Here is a 22103-nt window from a genome sequence, read left to right as displayed (position 1 = left end):
TGACCAGATAATTGAGAGAAAAAAACTCCATATTTAGAGTTCTCTGCCATGTTTATTTTTCTGCAGGTGGTTGGCTGGAGGATGACAGAGGAGACTGGGCGGCCATCTTGGATTCACAGACCCAGACGGATGCAGCTAAGGGCCCGCGGGACAACATAGTGGAGGTCAGTGGATGGGACAGCGTCCTCAACTCTGGGCTGGGGAACAACACTGTTAACCAGAAACAGACAGTCGAACACAAAACCACGTCTGAATTTAGTCTCCATGACAACAGACTGGCTGAGACCAGGGTGAGGCGTAGATTTGGTCTGCAGGGACGGGGAGGTGTCCCTATGCGGCAGGAGAAAACAGACGCAGATGCGGCTAGCGATGCTCCGTCCTGCTCCTATAATTGTGATTCAGAGAGACTGATGGCGCCTCAGGTTAACCCCCTAACAGGTGCTGCCTTCAGCCTGCCTTCTATAGGATCTATCAACTGGAACATGGACCCTGCGACAACACAGACACTCCCTGGCCTTCATCCTCCTCACACTCTCCTAATGTTAAACCAGAACTCAGACAATGCCAGTGCCTCAACACTAAATGGCTACACAAGCCCATTGACAAATGACAGTAGTAGTGACGCTGTCAGTAGATCCGGTGGCAAGGAGAAGCGGTTTTCGTATTCATTTTGTGGGAAAGCCTTCAATTTCCCCAAACAGGTGCAGCTCGACCAGAGGATGCACACGGGGGAGAAATCGTTTGGCTGCCACCTGTGCCATGCCAGTTTCTCCCGCTCGTTCAACCTGAAGAGGCACCAGAGGGTCCACACAGGGGAGAAAACCTACAGCTGCCCCCAGTGTGAGAAGCGGTTTTCCCACCAGCACCACCTGAAGCGGCACCAGAGGGTCCACACAGGGGAGAAATCCTACAGCTGCCCCAGTGTGAGAAGAGGTTCTCCCACCAGTACCATCTGAAGATGCATCTTAAGGTCTATACGGGAGAATGTTTGCCTATACTCACTGCAGGAAGAGGTTCTCAGAGAGGAGCTACCTCAGGATACACCAGCAGAAAATGCACACGGCCCATGTATAGAGTATAGTGACATGTAGTAATAGTTTGTTTGTTTGTAGTTCTGTTGGTTTTGGATGTATTAGGGAACTGGATGAGGTGAACTGAGGAAAGAATGAGTATGGTGACAAACCCCACTGATCTCATGAGCCTTATTAATACATACCCCAGTTCTTACTCCCAGTCTCCTCCTGACCTCATCACTAACTGCAATGACTGCCTTTTTCCCTGGATACCCTCGCTCCCCTCAAAACCCGCTCAGTCTCCTTCACCCACACTGCTCCCTGGTACACCCCCGAGCTACGCCAGTTAAAAGCAAGGGGACTGGTCTAGTAGTTAATTCTCAAACATACAAAGATCACCTGTTAAAACGCCCTCTCAGCTGCAAGAACATTTTACTACTCCGACATCAACTCTGTTTAAAAACAACCCAAAAGTTATCTTCTCCACAGTGAACCGCCTACTTCAGTCTCCTGACAACTTCCCTGCAGACTCCTCCCCCAAACAGTGCAACAAGTTCCTGAAAATCCATGACATTCACCAACACCTACTTACAATGCCCAGTACAACCTCAGCATCACCATAGACAGTTTTTACGGTCCCTCTGTCAACACAAGTCAAAAGCCTTGGGGTCACTTTGGACCGAAACCCTCATCCATGCCCTCGTCACTTCCCGTTTGGACTATTGCAACACTCTCCCTCCCAAACTCACCAACAAACTTCAACTGGTCCAGAACTCTACTGCTAGAATCCTCACCCAGATCAACCGATCACATTATACCAATCCTCATCAATCTACACTGGCTCCCTGTGCAATCCCGTATTAACTTCTAAGGTACTCCTCCTCATCTACAAAGCCCCCCACAACCTGGCACCCACCTACCTCTCTGACCTTCACCCAGCATGTGCCCCCTCTGCTCTTCCTCTTTCCATGTCACCCCCCCCCCATTCACAGGTCAAATAGAGGGTGCTTATATTTGTCCTGTTTCACTGCATGTATTAGTGGTTAACCAGTGTGAAATGGAAATGTGTGTTTTTTTTTAATTTCCCAACGCCCTCAGACACCCTGGGAGAGTGTCACGGGCAGGGATCAGCCATTATTGACGGCGATACTGGAGCAATTAGGGTACATTGACAGATTTTTTATCTAGTCTGCTCAAGGATTGGAACCAGCAACATTTTCGGTAACCAGCCCAATTCTCTTAACCGCTAGGCTACCTGCCGCCTCTCCACCATAGTTGCCTGAACCTTCAACTGCTCTGCACCAGGCTCTGGAATGCACACACCCCAAACATACAACATGCAGACTCAGTCATCTCATTCAAAAACATCCTAAAAACACACCTCTTCAAAGATACCTATAACCTATAGCCTATCATTGACTCTGTCCTACCTAACCCCCCCACCCCCGTGTCTTCTCAGTATACCTACAGTGCCTTCAGAAAGTATTCAGTTCACACCACTTGATTTTTTCCACGTTGTTGTGTTACAGGATTAAATAGAACATTTACAGTGCCTTGCAAAAGTATTTGTACCCCATGGCGTTTTTCCTATTTTGTTGCATTACAACCTGTAATTTAAATGGATTTTTATTTGGATTTCATGTAAATGTACATACACAAAATAGTCCAAATTGGTGAAGTGAAGATGAAAAAAATTACTTGTTTCAAAGAATTCTTCTAAATCTAAAACGGAAAAGTGGTGCATGCATATGTATTCACCCCCTTTGCTATGAAGCCCCTAAATAAGATCTGGTGCAACCAATTACCTTCAGAAGTCACATAATTTGTTAAATAAAGTCCACCTGTGTGCAATTAAGGGTCACATGATCTGTCACATGATCTCAGTATATACACACACACCTGTTCTGAAAGGCCCCAGAGTCTGCAACACCACTAAGCAAGTGGCACCACCAAGCAAGCGGCACTATGAAGACCAAGGAGCTCTCCAAACAGGTCAGGGACAAAGTTGTGAAGAAGTACAGATCAGAGTTGGGTTATGAAAAATATCAGAAACGTTGAACATTCCACTGAGCACCATTAAATCAATTTTTTAAAAATTTAAAGAATATGGCACCAAAACAAACCTGCCAAGAGAGGGCCGCCCACCAAAACTCAAGGACCAGGCAAGGAGGGCATTAATCAGAGGCAACAAAGAGACCAAAGATAACCCTGAAGGAGTTGCAAAGCTCCACAGCGGAGATTGGAGTATCTGTCCATAGGACCACTTTAAGCTGTACACTCCACAGAGCTTGGCTTTATGGAAGAGTGGCCAGAAAAAAAGCCACTGCTTAAAGAAAAAAATAAGCAAACATGTTTTGTGTTTGCCAAAAGGCATGTGGGAGACTCCCCAAACATATGGAAGAAGGTACTCGGGTCAGATAAGACTAAAATTGAGCTTTTTGGCCATCAAGGAAAACCCTATGACTGGCACAAATCCAAAACCTCTCATCACCCTGAGAACACCACCCCGACAGTGAAGCATGGTGGTGGCAGCATCATGCTTTGGGGCAGGGACTGGGAAACTGGTCAGAATTAAAGGAATGATGGATGGTGCTAAATACAGGGAAATTCTTGAGGGAAACCTGTTTGTCTTCCAGAGATTTGAGACTGGGAAGGAGGTTCACCTTCCAGTACGACAATGACCCTAAGCATACTGCAAAAGCAACACTCGAGTGGTTTAAAGGGAAACATTTAAATGTCTTGGAACGGCCTAGTCAAAGCCCAGACCTCAATCCAATTGAGTATCTGTGGTATGACTTAAAGATTACTCTACACCAGCGGAACCCATCCAATTTGAAAGAGCAGGAGCAGTTTTGCCTTGAAGAATGGGCAAAAATCCCAGTAGCTAGATGTGCCAAGCTTATAGAGACATACCCCAAGAGACTTGCAGCTGCAAAAGGTGGCGCTACAAAATATTGACTTTTGGGGGGGGAATAGTTATGCAAGCTCAAGATTTCTGTTTTTTTTGGTATTATTTCTTGTTTGTTTCACAATAAATATTTTGCATCTTCAAAGTGGTATGCATGTTGTGTACATCAAATGATACAACCCCCCCCAAAAAAAGTATATTTTAATTCCAGGTTGTAAGGCAACAAAATAGGAAAAATGGGGGTGAATACTTTCGCAGGTCACTGTATTAAATTATCAAATTGAGATTTTTGTTTTGTCAGTGAACTACACACAATACCCCATAATGTCAAAGTGAAATTCTGTTTTTTGAAATGTTTACAAATTAATTAAAAGTTAAAAGCTGAAATGTCTTGAGTCAATAAGTATTCAACCCCTTTGTTATGGCAAGATTCAACCACAAAGACCAGGGAGGTTTTCCAATGCCTCGCAAAGAAAAGCAGCTATTGGTAGATGTGTAAAAATAAAATAAAAAGCAGACATTGAATATCCCATTGATCATGAGGAAGCTAGTTACACTATGGATGGTTATCAATACACTCAGTCACTACAAAGATACAGACGTCCTTCCTAACTCAGTTACCGTAGAGGAAGGAAACCTCAGGGATTTCACCATGATGCCAATGGTGACTTTAAAACAGAGTTTAATGGCTGTGAAAGGAGAAAACAGAGGATGGATCAACGACATTGTAGTTACTCCACAATACTAACCTAATAGACAGAGTGAGAAGAAAGAAGCCTGTATAGAATTGAAATAGTCCATAACATGCATCCTGTTTGCAACAAAAGCATAAAGTAATACTTCAAAAAATGTGGCAAAGCAATTCACCTTTTGTCCTGAATACAAAGTGTTGTGTTTGGGGCAAACCCAATACAGTACATTACTGAGTACCATTCTCCATATTTTCAAGCATTGTGGTGGCTGCATCATGTTATGGGTATGCTTGTAATCTTTAAGGACTGGGGAGTTTTTCAGGATAAAAATAAACAGAATAGAGCTAAGCACAAGCAAAGTCCTAGAGGAAAACCTGGTTAAGTCTGCTTTCCACCAGACACTGGGAGATTAATTCAACTTTCTGCAGGACAATAACCTAAAATACAAGGCCAAATATACACCTGAGTTGCTTGCCAAGAAGACAATGAATGTTCCTGAGTGGCTGGGTTCTATGGCAAGACATGAAATGGGTTGTCTAGCAATGAACAACATCCAATTCAACAGAGCTTGAAGAATTTTGAATAGAATATTGGAAAAATGTTGCACAGTCCAGGTGTGAAAAGCTCTTAAAGGCTTACCCGGAAACACTCTAGCTGTAATCGTTGCCAAAGGTGCTTCTACAAAGTATTGACTCAGGGGTGTGAATACGTATGTAAATTCGATTTCTGTACTACATTTGCAAACATTTCTAAAAACAGTTTTTAACTTTGTCATTATGGGGCATTGTGTGTAGATGGGTGAGATGTATTTAATCAATTTTGAATTCAGACTAGCACAAATAAATGTGGAATAAGTCAAAGGGTATGAATACTTTCTTAAGGCACCTACAGTACATTCGGAAAGTATTCAGACCTCTTGAATGTTCACATTGTTACATTCCAGCCTTATATATATATTTTTTTAAATCTCATTAACACAATACCCAATAATGATAAAGTAAAAACAAGTTAAGAATGTTATGCACATACAAAAAATACAAAATCTATCACATTTACATAAGTATTCAGACCCTTTGCTAGGAGACACAAAATTGTGCTCAGGTGCATCCTTCCATTCATCATCCTTGACATGTTTCTACAACTTGATTGGATTCCACCTGTGGTAAATCCAATTGATTGGACATGCTTTGGGAAGGCACACACCTGTCTATATTCGGTCCCACAGTTGACAGTGCATGTCAGAGCAAAAACCAAGCCATCATATCGAACGAATTGTCTGTAGAGCTCCAAGACAGGATTGTGTCAAGGCACAGATCTGGGGAAGGGTACCAAAACATTTCTGCAGCATTGAAGGTCCCCAAGAACAGTGGCCTCTATCATTCTTAAATGGAAGAAGTTTGGATCCACCAAGACTGGCTGCCCGGGCAAACTGAGCAATTGGTTAGAAGAGCCTTGATGTGACCAAGAACTCGATGGTCACTCTGACAGAGCTCCAGAGTTCCTCTGTGGAGATGGGAGAAGCTTCCAGAAGGACAACCATCTCTGCAGCACTCCACCAATCAGGCCTATATGGGAGAGTGGCCAGACGGAAGCCACTCTTCAGTAAAAAGCACATGACAGCCCGCTTGGAGTTTGCCAAAAGGCACCTAACGGACTCTCAGACAATGAGAAACAAGATTCTCTGGCCTGATGAAATGAAGATTGAACTCTTTGGCCTGAATGCCAAGGGTCACATCTGGAGGAAACCTAGCACCATCCCTACGGTGAAGATGGTGGTGGCAGCATCATGCCGTGGGGATGTTTGTCAGCGGCAGGGACTGGGAGACTAGTCAGGATCAAGGCAAAGATGAATGGAGAAAAGTACAAAGAGATTCTTGATGAAAATCTGCTCCAGAGCGCTCAGGACCTCAGACTTGGGCGAAGATTCACCGTCCAACAGGACAACTACCATAAGCACACAGCCAAGACAACGCAGGAGTGGCTTCGGGACAAGTCTGAATGTTCTTGAGTGGCCCAGCCAGAGCCCGGACTTGAACCTGATCGAACATCTCTGACGAGACCTGAAAATAGCTGTGCAGCAACGCTCCCCATCCAACCGGACAGGGCTTGAGAGGCTCTGCACAGAAGAATGGGAGAAACTCCCTAAATACAGGTGTGCCAAGCTTGTAGCTTCAACAAAGTACTGAGTGAAGGGTCTGAATACTTATGTAAAGGGAATATACCTGTTACTTTTTATTTACCCAAAAAATTACAAACCTGTTTTTCCTTTGTCTTTATGGGGTATTGTGTGTAGATTGATGAGGGGGGGAAAACAATGTAATACATTTTAGAATAAGGCTTTAAACTAACAAAATGTGGAAAAAGGGGTCCCAATACTTTCCGAATGCACTGTATGTGTCCCCCTATCCCGCACCCTAAACCGGGTCCATATCCTCTACCCAACTCCTCCCTCCTCTTTTTATCTGCCCTGTTTTGTCTGGTCCTTTATTTAAATATTAATTTGATTGATGCACTTGACTTGATCTTTTGTACAGTTATTGATTTTATGTAGGCCTACGTTTAATGTAAGATTACCTTGATTTCCCTGAAAGGTGTCCTCCAAATATAATGTATTATATTATGATGATGATGATGATGAGGCAGACTGGATATGGTGATGGTTGATTTGATGGTGTCTGTAAAAATGCTTCACTGATGAAGAGTAACAAACGTTGTTCCTTTAGGTTGATACTGGTGTTTTATAGACAGATAATGATAGTGACTTAATTCATGTTTACCTGACATGAAGTAGTAAAGATGTGTGTAATGTTGAACCTTTTCATAAGTATTCTAAAATACATTTTTATCAAAGCGAGGGTACCAGATTTACAGAAAAGGTAGTGTTACCATAGTGATAAGTTATTCTACTTGTCACATTGTTTTGTGCAATAAAAGTGATGTACTTCATAATATGTGAGTGTGTGACCATTTTGTTAAATACAACGTGAACTGTGTCGACTGCCTTGGCTATTTTTGTACCATTGCAGGGACTGAATTTTCCTTCTCCCTCTCTCTAGTGGTCCGTCGGTTTCGACGGTGACGACTCGTGGATGTCATTTTGGTTTATTGTGGGTTCTTCAGTGTCTCAGGAGTCAGTTTTGAAGAGCAAACTGAGGCATGAGGGACAGACATGTACTTCTGGTGGTGTTATGGGCGCGGTTGTGCAAGAATGATGCTTTGCTCTGGCTGCAGATAGATGTTTCTGTCCCGCTCTAAATTGTCTACAGAGGTGAGCGTTTGAGTGCCAGGTGGATATCGGGTAGAGGCGATGTCTGTGAGTTGGCTGGGCTGGATATTGCAAAACTTGAGGTTGTGTTTAAGGTGGTCTATGAAGCGCTTTTTGGGGTCGGCCTATATTCTAGTGCCCTTGCTGCAGCTTGCCAAAGAATATCCTGATGATGTGGCCTGTACATCGGAGCTGTGCCTTAATGATCTTAGTCTCAATGCTGGTACTGTTAGCTTTCTGCAGTACCTCCAGGTTGGAGACCTTGTCTTGCCGCCAGATACCCATAATAGATCTCAGAGATTGTGTATGGAATGTCTCCAGCTGTTTGAAGTGGTGACTGTACAGGGTCCAAGTTTCACAGCCATACAACAGAGTTAGGATGACTACCACATTGTAGATTTTCACCTTTGTGAAAAGAGTGATGTTACGGTTTAGTATTCTGTTCCTCAGCCTTTCCAATGACTGGCTTGCTTTCTGGATTCTGCTAGTTATTTCTTGGTCGAGTGAGCCATCCTTGGAGATGGTGCTCCCCAGATATACGAAGTGGTCGACATTCTGGAGCTTAGATCCACTGGGTTGGACAGGAGTGATGGTTGATGATTACAGTTTTTTCCCAAGCTTTATCAAAGTTGTCTGCTAAAGACTGGAGGTCTGCCTCTGTGTGCGCAAGTAGGGCACAGTCATCGGCAAAGAAGGCCTTGCGGACAAAATGTTCTTGTGGTTTGGTCTTTGCTCTTAGCCTGCACAGGTCGTAGATTCAACCATCATCCCTATATCTGATGTAGATGCCTGTTGAGGTCCTTAGTGGCGTGGTTGAGGACGGCGGTGAAAAAGAGGTTGAACAGCATCGGGCTCAAGATACATCCTTGCTTGATGCCATTGGAGATGGGAAAGCCTCAGAGATATCACCACAACAGTGGATCTGCCCTTGCATTTCGTCATGGAGTACACGTCATGGATGGCCTTTTGGGGCATCAGGTTTATGGTTGTGGGTCGAACAGTGGATTGTCTGTTCAGGAGATTGCTTAAGTGTTCCACCTCTCTGCAATACTTGTTTTGTCTCTGAGGAGGTTTTTGTCATCTGCTGATCTCAGAGGTGATGTGCAAGATTTCACCGGTCCGTAGATGGTTTTGAGGCATTCAAATAACTGTTTGGTGCAGTGTGTGTCTGCATACATTTGTGTGCATTCTGCTAGTCCCTCTCACCATTGATCTTGCATCGATCGGAGCTGTTTCTGCAGTCTTTGCTGCAAGTTTTTGAACTTGTCTCTCTAGGAGGCAGATTGCATTCTTGTCTTTCCAAAACAACCCCCAGACTTCTTTTCCTTCAGGAGCATCATGATTTCGTCATCATTGTCGTTGAACCAGTCTTGGTGGGTTCTCTTTTTAGTGCCAAGGAGTTTTGTTGCTGATTCCTGTACAGTCTCTTTGAACTCCTCACATTTTTCCGAAGGCATGATGCAGTTTGCAAGTTGGGTATCCAAGCTGCCTTGCAACTGAGCCCTGAGATGGGCATCTTGCAGCTTCCCTGGGGAGGGTGTAGATTTTTTTTGTGACGCCTTGGGTGGTTTGGCACGATGTACAGTGGGGCAAAAAAGTATTTAGTCAGCCACCAATTGTGCAAGTTCTCCCACTCAAAAAGATGAGAGAGGCCTGTAATTTTCATCATAGGTACACTTCAACTATGACAGACAAAAAGAGAAAAAAAATCCAGAAAATCACATTGTAGGATTTTTAATGCATTTATTTGCAAATTATGGTGGAAAATAAGTATTTGGTCACCTACAAACAAGCAAGATTTCTGGCTCTCACAGACCTGTAACTTCTTCTTTAAGAGGCTCCTCTGTCCTCCACTCGTTACCTGTATTAATGGCACCTGTTTGAACTTGTTATCAGTATAAAAAGACACCTGTCCACAACCTCAAACAGTCACACTCCAAACTCCACTATGGCCAAGACCAAAGAGCTGTCAAAGGACACCAGAAACAAAATTGTAGACCTGCACCAGGCTGGGAAGACTGAATCTGCAATAGGTAAGCAGCTTGGTTTGAAGAAATCAACTGTGGGAGCAATTATTAGGAAATGGAAGACATACAAGACCACTGATAATCTCCCTCGATCTGGGGCTCCACGCAAGATCTCACCCCGTGGGGTCAAAATTATCACAAGAACGGTGAGCAAAAATCCCAGAACCACACGGGGGGACCTAGTGAATGACCTGCAGAGAGCAAAGTAACAAAGCCTACCATCAGTAACACACTACGCAGCCAGGGACTCAAATCCTGCAGTGCCAGACGTGTCCCCCTGCTTAAGCCAGTACATGTCCAGGCCCGTCTGAAGTTTGCTAGAGAGCATTTGGATGATCCAGAAGAAGATTGGGAGAATGTCATATGGTCAGATGAAACCAAAATATAACTTTTTGGTAAAAACTCAACTCGTCGTGTTTGGAGGACAAAGAATGCTGAGTTGCATCCAAAGAACACCATACCTACTGTGAAGCATGGGGGTGGAAACATCATGCTTTGGGACTGTTTTTCTGCAAAGGGACCAGGACGACTGATCCGTGTAAAGGAAAGAATGAATGGGGCCATGTATCGTGAGATTTTGAGTGAAAACCTCCCTCCATCAGCAAGGGCATTGAAGATGAAACGTGGCTGGGTCTTTCAGCATGACAATGATCCCAAACACACCGCCCGGGCAACGAAGGAGTGGCTTCGTAAGAAGCATTTCAAGGTCCTGGAGTGGCCTAACCAGTCTCCAGATCTCAACCCCATAGAAAATCTTTGGAGGGAGTTGAAAGTCCGTGTTGCCCAGCAACATCCCCAAAACATCACTGCTCTAGAGGAGATCTGCATGGAGGAATGGGCCAAAATACCAGCAACAGTGTGTGAAAACCTTGTGAAGACTTACAGAAAACGTTTGACCTCTGTCATTGCCAACAAAGGGTATATAACAAAGTATTGAGAAACTTTTGTTATTGACCAAATACTTATTTTCCACCATAATTTGCAAATAAATTCATTAAAAATCCTACAATGTGATTTTCTCATTTTGTCTGTCATAGTTAAAGTGTACCTATGATGAAAATGACAGGCCTCATCTTTTTAAGTGGGAGAACTTGCACAATTGGTGGCTGACTAAATACTTTCTTGCCCCACTGTACATACCAAGGATTGCTCTGACCATTCTATGTGCAGCACTCTTCACCATGCATGGCTCTTGGTATCTTGACATCCTTAATGTCGGTCTGTCGCACAATGATATAATCCATCAGGTGCTTGGATCTTGGGTGCATTCATGTAGTTTTGTACTTGTCTGATTGCCCGACAATGGTGTTGATGGTGAGGCTATGCTCTGAGCATTTGCTCAAGAGCAGGAGCCCATTTCCATTCATGGTTCCCACTCCATATTTGCTAATCACTCCTTACCAGTTGGTGCTGTCTTTGCCCACCCTGGCATTGAAGTCTCCAGCAATGATTAGCTTGTCACTCCGGGGAGTTGTTGGATGAGTAGAACTGCTCTTTCATATTGTCAGGGCTTGGTAATGTAGGTGCATTAGCACTGATTATTGTGGCATGTCTGGTCTTGTTGAGAGGAATCCTGATTTTCATTAGCCTCTCATTTATGTCGGAGGGTAAGTCAAATAAAATACAATTTTATTGGTCACATACACATGGTTAGCCGATGATACAGCCCAACAAGGATGCTCTCAATTGTGCACCTGTAAAAGTTAGTGAGGGCAAACTTGATGATTGAGTTGGAGGCGTACATGGCCACGCAGTCGTGGGTGAACAGGAAGTACAGAAGGGGGCTGAGCATGCACCCTTGTGGGGCCCCAGTGTTGAGGATCAGCGGAGTGTAGATTTTGTTTCCCACTTTCACCACCTGGGGGCGGCCCTTCAGGAAGTCCAGGACCCAATTGCACAGGGCGGAGTCGAGACCCAGGGTCTCAAGCTTAATGATGAGCTTGGAGGGTACTATGGTGTTGAATGCTGAGATGTAGTCAATGAACAGCATTCTTACATAGGTATTCCTCTTGTCCAGATGCGATTGGGCAGTGTGCAGTGTGATGGCGATTGCATCGTCTAGACCGATTGGGGCGGTAAGCAAATTGAAGTGGGTCTAGGGTGACAGGTAGGGTGGAAATTACATGATCCTTGACTTGTCTCAAAGCACTTCATGATGACAGAAGTGAGTGCTACGGGGCAATAGTCATTTAGTTCAGTTATCTTTGCTTTCTTGGGAACAGGAACATTGGTGGCCATCTTGAAGCATGTGGGGAAAGCAGACTGGGATAGAGATTGATTGAATGTCCGTAAACACACTACGGAGAAGGAGAACCCACAGTCTTTGGTCGCTGGCCGTGTCGGTGGAACTATATTGTCCTCCAAGAGCGTAAAGAAGTTGTTTAATTTGTCTGGGGCCCACTACTGAAGTCTTGCAGGTGCCTGTGAAGGTTGGTTTTCATGGCAAGTCCCAACCCATGTATTCTATCCTCATCGTTTGGTTTCCCTTTCCAGAAAAACGTTCACTGATGGTGCCATCGTCAGCTAACCTTGTTTCACTCAGAGCTGCTATGTTGATCTTACATCTGCTCAGTTTTCTGCACAGCAAGGGAGTTCTTCTCTCGGGATGTTGTCCATTGTTCTAACGTTCCAAGCAGCGGTTATGAGCTTATTTTTTAGCGGTTTGCCTGTTGTTTCTTTTTTGTTTATATTGCTTGTGTTTCTACCGTTTGGGGAATGATCTGCCAGCCACGGTAAGCTGGACAGATTCAGTAGAGTAGGCGATTTCTAGGGCACCTTTTCTAGCCCCTTCCTTAGGTTAGATTGAACAGTGCTGTCCTAAAAGGGCTGCTCAGACATCCAGGGTGCTGCCACACATTTTCTCTGTCCTGGTTACGCAGATGAGCGGCCAATATCCTGGACCGCCAACATGCAGGTTCATGGCTATGACTGCCAGTGAACATCTCTCCCTGTCCATTCGCCATTCCCCCACCACTGTAGGGCTGTAGAGAAGTGATGTTAGCATGAGTTACCTGTGCGTGAGTTAAATTTAGTGGGAGAGCCGTTGCACTGAGAAAGTCCCACTGTCTCTGCGTCCAAAGCTAGGGCCCAGAGGCACGGTAAATGTTGCGGCTGGAAGCTTCTTCAGCTCCAGTGGATGGTCAGGGACATGTGTGTCCTGCTTTCGTGCACTCCACAATGCATTGCTGCTATTTAATCCATAGGTGGGTTAGAGATTGACGGGCGCCAGGGCATGTCTGCTCACTGCCCACTACTGCTCCGAGATCCCCTGGAGTTTAATATGGGGTCGCTCGATACCCAGTTACGATGTATTGCCACGGGGAGGCACTACAGTAGTCTTGGTGGTGGAGAGGCTATGTACTGGCAGGGGAGACTTACATACAGTGCATTCAGAAAGTATTCGGATCCCTTGACTTTTTCCACATTTTGTTAAGTTACAGCCTTATTCTAAAATGGATGGAATTGTTTCCCCCCCTGTCAACTAACACGCAATGCCCCATAATGACATTTTTGCACATTTATTAAAAATAAACAGAAATATTACATTTACAGAAGTATTCAGACCCTTTACTCAGTACTTTGTTGAAGCACCTTTGGCAGCGATTACAGCCTTGATTCTTATTGGGTATGACGCTACAAACTTGGCACACCTGTATTTGGGGAGTTTCTCCCATTCTTCTCTGCAGATACTCTCAAGCTCTGTCAGGTTGGATGGGGAGTGTCACTGCATAGCTATTTTCAGGTCTCTCCAGAGATGTTTGATAGGGTTCAAGTCTGGGCTCTGGCTGGGCCCCTCAAGGACATTCAGAGACTTGTCCCGAAGCCACACCTGCATTGGCTTTTCTGTGTGCATAGGGTCGTTGTCCTGTTGAAAGGTGAACCTTTGCCCCAGTCTGAGGTCCTGAGCACTCTGGAGCAGGTTTTCATCAAGGATCTCTCCGTTCTTTGCTCCATTCATCTTCCCTCAAACCTGACTAGTCTCCCAGTCCCTGCCACTGAAAAACATCCCCACAGCATGATGCTGCCACCACCAAGCTTCAACAAAGGGATGGTGCCAGGTTTCCTCCAGACATGACACTCGGCATTTAGACCAAAGAGTTCAATCTTGGTTTCATCAGACAAGAGAATCTTGTTTCATGTTTTGAGAGTCCTTCTGGAAGGTTCTCCCATCTTCACAGAGGAACTCTGGAGCTCTGTCAGAGTGACCATTTGGTTCTTGGTCACCTTCCCTGACCAAGGCCCTTCTCCCCTGATTGCTCAGTTTGTCAGGGCGGCCAGCTCTAGGAAGTGCCTGGTGGTTCCAAAGTCTTCTATTTAAGAATGATGGAGGCCACTGTATTCTTGGGGACCTTCATTGCTACAGAATGTTTTGGGTAACCTTCCCCAGATTTGTGCCTCGACACAATCCTGTTTCGGAGCTCTATGGACAATTCCTTCGACTTCATTGCTTGGTTTTTGCTCTGACATGCATGGTCAACTGTAGGACCTTATATAGACAGGTGTGTGCCTTTCCAAATCATGTCCAATCAATTGAATTCACCACAGGTGGACTTCAATCAAGTTGTAGCAACATCAAGGATGATCAATGGAAACAGGATGCACCGGAGCTCAATTTTGAGTGCCATAGCAAAGTGTCTGAATACTTATGTAAGTAAGGTATTTATTTCTGTTTTATATATTTTTTTACATATGCAACAATTTCTAAACCTGTTTTTACTTTTTATTATGGGGTAATGTGTGTAGATTGTGGACTTTTTAAAAACGTAATCCATTTAAAATAAGGCTGTAACATAATGTGGAAAAAGGGAAGGGGTCTGAATACTACTGAATAGCTGAAAGCAGAAAGTAGCAAGCAGGCAGGCGGCAGGGACGAACTACCACTACACCACGGCACTAGATGCATCACACACACACAAAGTACTTTGACCATTTGGTCAAGTTAACCATGTGTTGACTGACTTGGTTATTTTTGTGTCATTGCAGGGACTGAGTTTCCATTATACTTAATTCCTGAATCAACACATATGGCCATTTTCTGTAATAAACTCCAATGGCTCCATATTGTTTGGTACTTTTAAAAACGTGTAACCTTTATTTAACTAGGCAAGTCAGTTAAGAACAAATTGTTATTTACAATGACGGCCTACCGGGGAACAGGGGGTTAACTGCCTCGTTAAGGGGCAGAACAACAGATTTGTAACCTTGTCAACTCGGGGAGTCGATCCAGAAACCTTTCGGTTACTGGCCCAACGCTCTAACCACTAGGCTACCTTCATTTAATCACATTGTTAGAGATGGGCTTGACTGTGGTTGACATTTATAATATAATGTCATGTTTCTGTGTGTACAGTAAAGAGTTACTTATATAAACCTTTATGCTTTTCTGTACAATTTGTGTTTATAGTCTGCAGTCCATGAGGACCTGCTGATATCCGGTGTTGCTGGCGGGAGAGACTGGACCTCTGAAGCGGCTGGTCACAAAACCTGGCCCCTGATCATGACCCTGGATCAGGAGCCGTCACGGTTGCTTCCTGAGTCTGAACCAGGACTGAACCACGAGGGACAGAGACTCCACCACCACACAGAACACAACCAGTGGACAGGTGGACTGAATAACCTCAGTCCTGGTGGTCATCAGAGAGACAGGGGCTCCAGTCAGAGATCCAGTCTGCAGCCCAGACCCTTCTCTTCACAGTCTCAGTGCAGGGATGGAGCAGGGCCTGGGGATGATAGAGATAGACCCTCCTGTTCCTATGATACAAACACCACAGTATCCATGATGAACAGAGCAGGTCACCTTGGGCCTCAGCATTCACAGCGAGTGGTGGGAGACCCCCCTGGTGGTAGCCTATCAGGAAGCCTGTCTTTTCCTTCAGGGTCTCGTCTATTGCCTTGTGACTGGGTTCATAGAAGGCCTGGGACTGGACCTGGGTCTAGCCCTCCTCGGTTACCTCAGGGTTACCCCACCAATACAGACGGGGTCAGGATAGGTGTTCACCACAAGAAGTACTTAGCCTATAACACAGCGCACAATCCCAACAACACCGAAACGATGGCAAGAGGTCAAGGAGGGAGCTCAAAAGCTCCTGCTTCTACCTCCTCTGGTGTCATTGGGTCACAATGTGGCAAGCCGAATATTAGGGCAGACGCCGACAAGCCGTACAGCTGCGCCACGTGTGGGAAGCACTTCACCCGGGCAAACTATTTGAAGGAGCATCAGACAGTTCACACGAAGGAGAGGCCCTTCAAGTGCAAACTATGTTACAAGAGCTTCCCCTTCCGGAGTAACCTTATCAGACATAGGAGTGTCCACAATGGGGAGAAATTGTAGCAGTGTGGCTTGAGATGTACACAGGGGATGTCGGGGAACCATTCTTTAGCTGACATAGTTATATTGTGAAGTGTCTTGTCGTAAGAGGGTAATTAACCACATACCCCTCATTAACCCTTTGTTAACTTATCATCTGAAACAGGCATGTGTAAATACATGTTTTTAGAGTGACAGTAAAACTAGGCTAAAACAATGACAGTTTAATATTTACGTTATTGACGTGATGTAGATGGAATAAAGTTCTATACATTTCTCTTCTTGCTAACACACTGTTCTTTCTAAACAAGTCTGCTCTCTGCTTAAAAGATACTGATCATGGCAGATTTGACGTGTATTGTAAGAAGTAGTACCGTATTTCAAAGAACAGAGGGCACACCTTTTTATTTTAACCACACCCTTTGAGCTTTGACGGCAACCGATAAGATCCTTTCTCTTCAGTGTTAACGGAAGTGGTGTGTCTTGATTTGTCTAGTTCTCTCTGGCCTTTTCTCATTTGGGCAAAAGTCTGTCCTCTGCAGTAGTGTAGGGTATATGCAGGTATACACCTATATCCACTTATTTTTCAGTGTGCATTGCGTATACTCACTTCTTAAAATCCCCATAATGCGTATAAAAGTAGTGTAGTGGAGGTATACACTGCATAAATTAATAAGGCCGATGGAACATATCAGAATGTTTAGCTTAAAATGTTGATAAACTATTATTGCTTCACATTTTAGGTGCAGCAATGTGCACACAGCAGTAGGCCTCAGTGGGAATGTTCCAAAATGCAATTTCCAGGTAAACACCATTCTAAAATGTGCACCGCACATTCAAGCGGTTTCCTGGACAGAGATGGTAATATCTGTTAGAAATTTAGAAAGAGGGGAGATCTAAAGATGCAACAACTATAATGGGTTGCTAATATGACTAGGATAATGCCTTGGCTGTTAGACAATGAAAGAAAGAAAACCAATAGAATCAAATTTATAAAGCCCTTTTTACATCAGCCCGGCGCAGTGGTCTAGGGCACTGCATCGCAGTGCTAGCTGTGCCACCAGAGACTCTGGGTTCGCGCCCAGGCTCTGTCGCAGCCGGCCGCGACCGGGAGGTCCGTGGGGCGATGTGCACTGTGTTAAGAAGCAGTGCGGCTTGGTTGGGTTTCGGAGGATGCATGGCTTTCGACCTTCGTCTCTCCCAAGCCCGTGCGGGAGTTGTAGCGATGAGACGAGATAGTAACTACTAACAATTGGATACCATGAAATTGGGAAGAAAAGGGGGTCAAATAAAAAAATTGCTATACAGAAACCCAGCTTAAAATCCCAAACAGCAAGCAATGCAGAAGCTCTGAGGGGTGGCCAGTCCTCTTCTGGCTGTCCTGGGTGGAGATTATAACAGTACATGGCCAAGATGTTCAAACGTTCATAGATGATCAGCAGGGTCAAATAATAATAATCAGTGGTTGTAGAGGGTGCAACAGGTCAACACCCCGGGAGTAAATGGCAGTTGGCTTTTCAGGAGAATGTATGAGGAAGTCGTTATAAAATAATTGACTCCACGTTTCAATGGTGGGATTTGGGCTATACGCTACGGTAAAACATGCCTCATAATATGAAGTAAAACGTCTAGGTTTCAAACAATTAAGGAACAGGAAAAATATAGCGACGCTAATGATTGGCCTAACTGTCTTCTCGTAGATGGAAAGGCATTCCAGATTTTGGCTATACGCTACGGTAAAACATGCCTCATAATATGAAGTAAAACGTCCAGTTTTCAAACAATTAAGGAACAGGAAAAATATAGCGGCGCTAATGATAGGCCTAACTGTCTTCTCGTAGATGGAAAGGCATTCCAGAAAACCTTCTCAATCAAATGTTAACTAGCTATAAAGTTGCCTGTCTACCTGGCAGAATGTGATTATTTGCTTCAATCCAGTGGCCATTTGTTTTGCAAACTCATCTCACGTGAAACAGAAACACCACTAACCAAACAGTGCTAGGTGCCTGTGCGTTTTCAATTAAAGGCCAACTACACTCAGAAACCAACATTTCGTAGATTTTTCCCAGACCTCAAAATTGGTCTCCTGATGTGGTTTAAGCATTGTTATAGACTTAGAACATCCAATGTTGTTTTTCTATTAAAAAAGTGGGATGTCCACTTTCCCTCTCCTCGATTACCTTTGACCTTTTTCAAAGGGAGGCCAGAGAGGACTGAGGTGGCTTCGGAGTCATAATGCAGACATGGAAGAATGGGAAGAAATGCACAAGGCTCAAACCTCCATCTTCTGAATATATACCTAGTAATGGTGTTAGAGTACAGATCAACTACTGACTGTGAGAGCATGTCTACTGTTACAACAATTAACCATGGAGGGAGTGACAGAGTTTGGAAGTGAGCCTGACCAGGATAAAGTACCTGCAGTGACAGGTGTGGTTGAGACTTCCAACGTTATCCCTGAGAATCCTATCAGAGATGATTTTTTTGATCGTTAGAAGTGAGGATTTTTGAAAAAGTGTATCCCTGCTTTTTGGCTGACCTATATGTTGTTTCAAGCTGGGTAAAAGACAAACTGGGAACTGTTACATCTGTAAAATTTTCGAGGAGGTGGACGGTTTAGATTTTTTGTGCATTCTCTGCTCAGAGACAACAGATGCTCCATATCCTACGCCTCGGTGATTGACCTGTGTTATGCCTTGCTCTCCAGAGCAGGATGCCGCATGGGGTAGTGTAGAAGTGGATCAAATGATATTCCTGGAGTTTGTGACGCGTGCCGTCATCCTCCGCCCAGAGGCAGCTGGCACTCCACGTCATGTGCCTCGCGGTTTTGAGTGTAGAGGTGGATCAAATGACACAAACCGGTGCGCCGTTCAAATGCACTCAGATATTGTGTCTTGCCCATTTACCTCCTGAATGGCACACATACACAATCCATGGCACAATTGTCTAAAGGCTTAAAAATCATTCTTTAACCTGTCTTCTCCCCTTCATCTACACTTATTAAAGCAGATTTAACAAGTGACATAAATAAATGATCATAGACTGACCAGGTGAATCCAGGTGAAATCTCTCTCATGGAAAGAGCAGATGTCTAATGTTTTGTACACTCAGTGCATGTGTAGGGTTAAATTTATTTTATTTTTTTTCCCTTCCCCACTTTTTTTTGATAACGTGCAATTCACATTCTGACCTGTAAGAGGCAGCAATGTGCAGCACAGTGTCTATTCCCCCTATACCTGCTTTGTTGGTTGAAATGGGGGTGGTTTCGTTGAGGCTGCGACGAGCTAAGCTGGCCATGTTCTATGGGATGAAAGTATGGGGGCATGACTCATGGGAATGGGGAGGTGAGGGAACTGGAGTGAGAAGAGGAAGAGGTAGGCCAAGCTATGTGACTCCTGTCTGCTGGCCGTGTGTTCCTCGGTGGCTGTTGCCAGAGCCTGATGTTGACATGACCATTCTCTGTGAAATAAGGGCCGAGGACTGCGGAAAGCCTTTGTGATGGTTGAGGCGCATCTGTGGCCGTTGTGGGGTCCCTAATTGCAGATTTTCACAGATGGGTCAAGGGACCCAGACAGTGGGAGAACAGGGTTTGGGATACATATTCCCCAGTTTCAGATACACCAGGGTAGGCGGCTGTCTGATGGAGCTTCAGTTTTCTCTGCTAAAATGCTAGCACTAGTGTGGGTATTGGGATGGGTGAAAGAAGTGGGGCCTAAAGGGGTAATTGCGTGTTCAGACTCTGCGACTAGCCTGGTCAGGCTGAGAGAAGGTTAGTCAAAGGCACGCCCAGACCTGATAACAGCTGTTGATGGCACTTTATAGGGTGGGGAAGAAAGGGTGTAAAGTAGGTTTTCAGTGGGTCCCAGCTCATATTGGGATAGGGAGAAATGAGTCAGCAGATGAGGTGGCTCTGAAGAGGGACTTAGATGTGGTGGTCCTATTAGGGGGGGATGGAATGTAGGCGCATCATAGCAGAAGGGTTGACCCAGGAGCGGCAATGTGAGAGAGAGAGAGAGAGAGAGAGAGAGGGGGGGGGGGGGGGGGAGTGGGGAAGGCAGTTTTTCTCTATCCAGAATTCTGAGAGGAAGGTCAGTAGGTATCTGGGGAGTGAAAGGGGTGCTGTTGACAAGACTGCGGTTGTTGTTTTTCTCTATTCCACCGGCCTGCACCTACAGGTGTGAGGCTATTAGTTGTTTAAAATGTGTAATCACACTCCGACCTGAGAAAGGCAGCAATGCAGCGTGTAGTCTGCCTGAGAAACTCACACAAAGGTGAAACTGAGAAGACACTGTCTGTCATTTTGAGTTTTGAAGCGGAGTCTTTACCAGAAAAAGTCATGTTAGCATATGTCAGTTATCCTGTGAGAGCTTTTTAGCCAAACACACAAAGGCTGTTTTAGATCCCAAGCTTATGGCGATGTTGCAGCAGTGTGTCGGAGGGAGAGTTCGAGATGTGAGAAGTGTACAGGAGGGTATGGGACTGTGTGGTATCAGTTGAAAAATAAACTCTGTCAATTGTGGGGGTGCCCATGTTGCTGGGGATTAGAAGTGCCTGGTGCAAGAAAGACAGGTTTTATGCTGAATCAGTAAAGAGAGTAGAGGATGATGTTAACGTTAACGTTCACTGCCTACTTGCTCTCAAAAACACTAGGCGGCATTCAGTCTTCTCCCAACTACAATCCTGCTGATGCTGTGTTTTAACGTTTAGAAACCGCTTGTGATTTGGCTTTCGAAAAATATGGCCCTTATCTTTCACAAGCAAGAAAGAATCTAAAATAATAAAGGTGTCCCCAGGCACTCTCATTTGTTGACTTCTGTAACCGAAAAAGCCTTGGTTTCATGCATGTTAACATCAGAAGCCTTCTCCCTAAGTTTGTTTTACTCACTGCTTTAGCACACTCTGCCAACCCTGATGTCCTTGCCGTGTCTGAATCCTGGCTAAGGAAGGCCACCAAAAATTCTGAGATTTCCATCCCAAACTACAACATTTTCCATCAAGATAGAACTGCCAAAGGGGGAGGAATTGCAATCTTCTGCAGAGATAGCCTGCAAAGTTATGTCATACTTTCCAGGTCTATGCCCAAACAGTTCGAGCTTCTAATTTAAAAAATGTATCTCTCCAGAAATAAGTCTCTCACTGTTGCCGCCTGTTATAGACCCCCCTCAGCTCCCAGCTGTGCCCTGGACACCATATGTGAAATGATTGCACCCTATCTATCTTCAGAGTTCGTTCTGCAAGGTGACCTAAACTGGGATATGCTTAACACCCCGGCAGTCCTACAATCTAAGCTAGATGCTCTCAATCTCACACAAATTATCAAGGAACCCACCAGGTCCAACCCTAAATCCATAAACATGGGCACCGTAATAGATATTATCCTGACAAATTTGCCCTCCAAATACACCTCTGCTGTTTTCAATCAGGATCTCAGCGATCACTGCCTCATTGCCTGCATCCGTTATGGGTCCGCTGTCAAACGACCACCCCTCATCACTGTCAAACGCTCCCTAAAACACTTCTGCGAGCAGGCTTTTCTAATCAACCTGGCCCAGGTATCCTGGAAAGGTATTGACCTCATCCCGTCAGTCAAGGGTGCCTGGTCGTTCTTTAAAAAGTAATTTCCTCACCATCTTAAATAAGCATGCCCCTTTCAAAAAATATAGAACAAAGAACAGATATAGCCCTTGGCTCACTCCAGACCTGACTGCCCTTGACCAGCACAAAAACATCCTGTGGCGGACTGCACTAGCATCAAATAGTCCCCCGAGATATGCAACTTTTCAGGGAAATCAGGAACCAATACACGCAGTCAGTCAGGAAAGCAAAGGCTAGCTTTTTCAAACAGAAATTTGCATCCTGTAGCTCTAACTCCAAAAAGTTTTGGAACACTG

General features: G+C 44.7%; 1 protein-coding gene across 3 annotated transcripts in view; it reads left to right on the top strand.

The window, feature by feature from the left end:
- The window catches only part of LOC139374831 (uncharacterized), a 36409-nt gene extending 19732 nt beyond the window's left edge, over window positions 1–16677 (top strand). For 2 of the 3 annotated variants that reach the window (XM_071115983.1, XM_071115979.1), the window contains 2 exons: window positions 67–164; window positions 15310–16677. In XM_071115983.1, coding sequence (XP_070972084.1) covers window positions 67–164; window positions 15310–16236 — 1025 coding nt within the window. In that variant the 3' untranslated portion in view covers window positions 16237–16677. Of the gene's footprint in view, window positions 1–66; window positions 7560–15309 lie in introns of those variants that run through there. The other variant, XM_071115980.1, reaches the window with a different exon arrangement.
- Window positions 16678–22103: the final 5426 nt, after the last annotated feature.

This window comes from Oncorhynchus clarkii, chromosome 19, assembly GCF_045791955.1.
Source record: "Oncorhynchus clarkii lewisi isolate Uvic-CL-2024 chromosome 19, UVic_Ocla_1.0, whole genome shotgun sequence".
Classification (NCBI taxonomy): Eukaryota; Metazoa; Chordata; class Actinopteri; order Salmoniformes; family Salmonidae; genus Oncorhynchus; species Oncorhynchus clarkii.
The sequence above is the reverse complement of the archived record's forward strand: the minus strand, read 5'-3'. Positions and strand labels throughout refer to the sequence as shown.